We start from the raw sequence: 6,401 nt of genomic DNA on the forward strand, positions 1-6,401 counted from the left end.
ACCGACACAGGGGCGCAACCCACGGCAGACATGTGACACTGACAGTTCGTTGTGTGTATAGTGGCAGATATAAAGGATAGTGCTCATTTTTTTATGTTGGACAATACACTCCTCCAAGTAGATAACTCCTTACGATACATGTAAATTTTGTCTCAATTTCGCTATTGGTATTCCTGTCATCGACCCAGACCCACCATCGTGTTCTTTTTCTTTGACAACACAAAGACGTACATGTGGGTTACACACAAAAATACTGCTACACATTTTAATTAATGGTAGGTAAACCAAGTTATGTTTTATCGTCAAAACATAAACCTGATAACGTGTAAGATGCATTTGCTCAATCAAGGTGGCTGTATGTAGCTTCGCTGTGATTGTGTAGGGGCGGTGGGGTTGCCACGTCGTTATAGCGTTCGCTCGTCACGCCGAAGGCCCGGGTGCGATTCCCACATGGGTACAATGTGTAAAGCTCATTTCTGGTGTCCCCCACCGTAATATTGTTGGAATATTGTTAAAAGCAGCGTAAAATCAAACTCACTCACTCACTCATTGCAATTGTTGCACCTGTAAAAGTGTGTAGTATCTAATCAGCAGATCCGATAGACTGCGTGTCAAATAGATGTCTCAAGTAACTGCATTGTTCTTCCACCACAGCCTGCCTTGCATACACCGAACGTGCATTCAGCCCTGAATTGAAACAACACCTGTGAGCAGTCTTTCTAATTTCAGTCCCAACATATGATAGTTCACACATCCTAAGATATAAGCTAAGACGACTTTTGCTAGTTTACATGCGACGACGGCATTCCTAAACATGATAACGGGGATTTTCCTGCTTTCAATTTTGCATACAGGTTAGTTATATATTCATAGAAAAAATATAAGGGAACGCATGAATTGATTGTCATTTTAATATATTTTGAGGTAAGAGAAAAGTTCACACAGATGAAAATGTTTGCCTCTAGCGATCATTTTCAATATCGGGCGTGTCCCCCATGTTTGTGGAAAACTGCTTGGCATCGTCCTGGCATGCTCCGTATGAGTTTACGAATGGTACCAATGGGGATTCTTGTCGAGTCCGGGAAAGTTCATCCAAGTTGTTAGGCCACATAGGTCGTTCAGGTGTTTGCAGCCCTCAGTCTGTCCCTACAAACATGGGCGATATGAGGGCGGGCATTGTCTTGTTGAAACTCAAACATTCTTCCTACCGTACGCGCAAATGGGATGACAATCGGATTAAAATTTTGTCACGATAGCGTACACCTGTCATCCCCCCATCAACACGAATAGGATCTTTTCTGTTGTCAACGGTGATCCCGCCCCATACCATCACAGAACCCCATCCATAACCACCATGCTGTTTAATGGTGTAGGCACTGAAACCTTCACCAATGTGGTCTCCAAACCCGGATTCGTCCGTCATTATGGTCGAATGTGTACCTCCTTTCACGCTAAACACGGTGTGTCTCCATTGGCGTAAGGTTCTTCCACCATGTTTGTGTGCCCACTGCAGTCTTAAGCGCTTGTGCTGCTCAATATGTTGATTCCAGCGATAGGACGACGATTCTTTAGACTAACTAATTTAAGGCGATTCCGTACAGTACGGGAACAAATTCCAACGTTTGTCCTTGATTTAAACCTAGCTCGTAAGGCAATAAGGCGTAGGGTCCGGTCATCCCGAGGGGTATTTTTGGATTTCCGTCTTCGACCACGTCTCATTTTGACATCCCCAGTCTGTTTATACCGGTACAGGTTCCAAAGCATGGGCATTACGCTTACAGACTTCTGAAATGTCGTGGTAACCTGATATAATGAGCTTCCACTCTTAACCATACCAACTGCTTCCCATTTTTGTGCCAAAGTCAAGTACTGTCTCGCCATGTTAACGCTGATTTTAAGCTGCGTGTTTGACAGCGCACATGCATGTAATGCATTAATCCAAAATGCCCATGACTTCAGGAACACGTAATGCACGTGCAAGTAAACCAAATTGGTGAGTTTCGGCGCAATGCTTTTCATGGTAACGGCAACACACCAGTAAGCATAGTTCAATGAAATTCCCCTTTGTTCTAAGAAATATGCGTTCCCTTATTTTTGTCCATGAGTATATGTTGTGAATACGAAAGGGACTTCTATGAACGTATATTTTATCTAAAAATGATTTTTAACAGATTCTTCCGAGGATACGTTTTGAGTAGATCTTCAATATGAGGTTGATTTACGATTAACTAATCATGTTAATACTCAAACAGTGACCAATTATCACAATGAATAGTACTGGTTGGTAATTTGGTCAGTCCAGACTAGTTTTGAATTTGAAAGTGATACGAGAGGGAAAGTTTATGGTGTTTTTGTAGTGTTAGAAGTTCAAATTTTAATGAAATTGAGACACCTCTGGTTAAATTAACAAAACGCCATCAAATGTGCTGTGGCAACGAACTTTACCCAAACAAAAAGGATGCATCCAGCTTCACGGGTACCATGTTGCAAAACGGTTATGATTTCTTATTCAGTGACTGTAAGTTTATACATGCGCGCCTGGTACAATACTAGTGTCACTGTATCATACACACTCCCTGTAAATTACTGCAGGTGCTGCAGCAGCGGTTGCATGCTGTCCAGATGGATGGGTGCAGTATGGAGGCTCCTGCTACATCATCATCACATCACAGAGAGACTGGACTAAAGCAGCAGTTGGTATCTGAGATATTCATATAGCACGTTTACACTCTTAAACGATGCAAAATTAAATGAAACGATTTCCTATTCGTTTATGTGAATGATTTTCCAGGAATGATTTATACTTTTTGCTTTCTGTGGTTGGTTCTTGTTTTCAGTCAACTGTGAATATACTCAATTTACCAAACATACTCGCGAAGCTCTTCAGTTTTGTTTGTTTTTGATAGACGGATTGTGGCATCTACGGAGCACACCTGATACATATTGAAACAAAGGCCGAAAACGACTTCATCAAGAACTATTTGAAGAAGTTTGCAAGTAATGGATATCCCTATAGCTATGAAACAGTAAAACGTAATTAACGACTTTAATTCACAATTATACTTTAATGTACTCAGCAAGGGTACTGCGAAAAATACTTTGTCCATTTACCAAAGCGACCATTACATTTGTCTCCCCAGATTCCGGTGCCTCCTTGACATCGTGGATAGGCTTGACGGACATGGTAGGTTCCTGGCAATGGACCCCACAGGGGAAACCGTTATCTTTCACAGACTGGACACCGGGGGAGCCTGACCGTCATGAGGCCAATTCCAACTGCGGTATTCTCTGGGCACCAGGAGGCTATTCGTGGTCGGATTACGGATGCAACTTACTTCAAAACTTTATATGCGAGAAGGCGTATGTATAATGTGCTGTGTTGTTGGGGCATGCACCCGTGTACAAGTAGAGGAGCTCAGTGTTACTCTAATTTAACAACTCTATTAGGATACGATACACAGAGTATAAATAATATGTTTTGTTTAATTTTGCGTGACACCGCCATGCTTCAGTTGCGGCATTGGCTTGTAAATACTCAACCAGTTCAGTGGCTGATACAAGGAGGAACGTTCCACACACTGTTGAATGAAGGACACACTATAGGACACACACAATAAACCAGGTCACCGGACGTGTACCCATTAAGTTGTTTCATAACTTGTAAAGCTGTTCCTGTTGAGGACCCCTAAATTACACAAAGTGCAGCCATTTATTAATCGACCAGTTTGTGACACTAGTAATATGCAGGGCGTAGCTATAGATGGTGATCCTTTTCTTTCCTAGATCATTTCAAGATACAATCACGTCCATGCAATGTAGTATCTATTTTCGTTTTAGGATGCAATCTCCTCCCCTTGTTGGATAAACCCGGGTACCAAGCTGAAATCGGTGAACACATTAAAAGCCTTTGCTGGTTATTTCTGTCATTCACACTGTTCTCTGTTTTATCCATGATAATTGTTCGGCATCAAATGTATTGACATGTACCGTAAATGCTCTATGTCCACATGGTTTTATATATTTCTTGGATTTCATACCAACTATGTAAATACACGCATATTGGGAAGAGAGTTTAGCTTCCAATGGCTTCATTATTTATATGCTTTCGTAAATCTGGGAAAAGACTTCGTCCAATGCAAGCGATTTTCAATTTCATTGTTGATCAGTGGCCTCAATTTCATTGTTGATCAGTTGCCTCTTGTTAGTGAGCAGTAGATTCAAACCTTAAAGTTACATCAAAATGCTATAATGAGTGGTTAAAGCGTTCAATCGAAGACATGAGATCGATTTCTCACATGGATATTATGTGTAAAAACAATTCATCCACGATAAGACTATTACTCGCACTTCTGTTTCATGTCAGAAGTAAATAATGTAAAAAAAATAGATACAACTTTTAATGATTTTCTTTAACGTGATTCAGAAAGGTAAGCAAAGCAAGTATATACATATATGTGCCCTGCGTTTTGTTATCGATAGGTTGTGGTAAAGGGGAAACATATACTGATATCTTGAGAAAACTAAATACGTCAGGATATGCGTCTGTACAAGCTGTGATTGGACAGCTGGAGGATCTGTTTTCCCTTCTCGAAACATCCGTCTTGAAATACCGGCTTCTCAGTTTGTGACTGCCTTTCAACACATATGTGCCACCTAGGCATCTCATGTTACCATGTATGGTTGTGATGAAGTACCATCATCCTTTTGGGGAGCATATCATGAAACGTCGATGTTCTGATTTAATACCTCTTTTTCAAGCATCTTATTTCATTCTGTTCAAGGGACTCTATACATGCAAATCATGTAATAACAGTGGTCGCCCGTTCACTGTGATGGATGTGACTGAATTCCAATGCCACACATAGCTATACCCGCATGGAAATCCACAAATCCTCACATATGAAAACCATTTGTTTAACGATGACTGCAAACAAGCTAGGAAGGCACAAACAAAGGTTGATCATTATTTCCGTTGGCATCCGATGGTCCTCTATTTGAATAAATTTAAGATTTTAAAAGCTAGAATTGGCCTCATGGTGGCCAGGCTGCCCTGGCTGTCGAGTCTGTGAAGGCGATTTCCCCGTGAGGGATCCATTGCCATCTGGCATGTCACTCAAGCCTATCTACAATGTTAAGAACTTCAAGGTTCAAGTTTCTGGCGAGACAAATGAAATTATCACTTATTTAATAGACTCTATCTGATATTATCAGAAGCACACAATATTGTTTTCTGTATGTTTGAGTATCGCTGACGTATATCAAAGTAATGTAAATGATTACAGTATACATACACATACATACATACATCAGCACATGAAAACATAACCGAATAGTATATATGTCCGTTTCTATGAGTATCGTGCAAGAGTGGAAGAAATTATGCTACAAACTGCTGCTTCATTCCAGTGTCTGTGTGATGTGATGATAGTGAACCCATCCATCAGGACAACATGCAGCCGCTGCTGTAGTACATGCAACATAATACCGGGGATGTGTATGGTACTGTGACTTACATTCACTGAGATAGAAATAATGGTCAGTATGTAACATGGTGTACGTTGGGTTCGATCAGAGTTATCAGGAATGCAGGAAATTCAGCGTGATCATAGTTATAAATGCCCTTGTCGCATGTAAACTGGCAAAAATTGTCTTAGATGGAACTAAAATATGTCGGGACCCAAAATTTACCCAGATGTTGCATGTCAGGGCAGACTGCAACAGGAGAGCGATGTGAGTATATATTCGTATCGTTAGGTTTATGATTATGAGTTCATAGCTTTGATAGTCATGCTATGTGCAATGCAACGGAATGCTAACAAAGTGACTTTGAGACGTTAATTTATCCTCTCACTCATCAAAGCGAAGGTCGCATTATTGCTCTTCTCCTCAACACACTGCACGTACACGCGGTACATGGGTCGTGCAAAATGCCCGTGAAGAACCGGGTTAGAATTGACCTTTTACTTGTCGTAAGAGGTGACTAACGGGATCGGGTGGTCAGGCTCTCAAACGTAGTTGACACATGTCGTCGTATTCCAATTACGTAGATCGATGCTCATGCTGTTGATCACTGGAGTGTATGGTCCAGACTCGATTATTGACAGACCGCAGTCATATAGCTGGAATATTGCTTACTGCATCGTAAAGCTAAACTAAACTCACGCATTCACTCACGCAAAAGAAGCCAGTCATAGGAAAACGGTCTGTGCCTATTTCGTATGACATCAAGTCACATATCTAAGACATCAACATAGGTTTAGCTGTAACTGTAAACAGACACCTACATGCAAATTAACTGGAACAAAACATGATAAAACACATGATAAAGGTTTGATCATTACCATCACATGTTGTGTCACATGCCAGGCCATCAAATTAAAAAGAGATAACGACAGATAAGG

The 6,401-nt window shown here is 40.9% G+C and overlaps 1 protein-coding gene across 1 annotated transcript; it reads left to right on the forward strand.

Annotated features, from left to right (window-relative positions):
• Positions 1–792: 792 nt before the first annotated feature.
• Positions 793–4,048, forward strand: LOC124276412 (C-type lectin lectoxin-Thr1-like). The gene is made up of 5 exons (XM_046712053.1): positions 793–854; positions 2,593–2,693; positions 2,907–2,997; positions 3,141–3,360; positions 3,838–4,048. Exons 1-5 carry the CDS (start codon positions 815–817, stop codon positions 3,863–3,865), a joined length of 480 nt encoding a protein of 159 aa, XP_046568009.1. The 5' UTR covers positions 793–814; the 3' UTR covers positions 3,866–4,048.
• The last annotated feature ends 2,353 nt before the right edge of the window (positions 4,049–6,401 follow it).

The sequence above is a fragment of the Haliotis rubra genome, unplaced genomic scaffold, assembly GCF_003918875.1.
Source record: "Haliotis rubra isolate DU_JTF1 unplaced genomic scaffold, ASM391887v1 Scf209, whole genome shotgun sequence".
Taxonomy (NCBI): Eukaryota; Metazoa; Mollusca; class Gastropoda; order Lepetellida; family Haliotidae; genus Haliotis; species Haliotis rubra.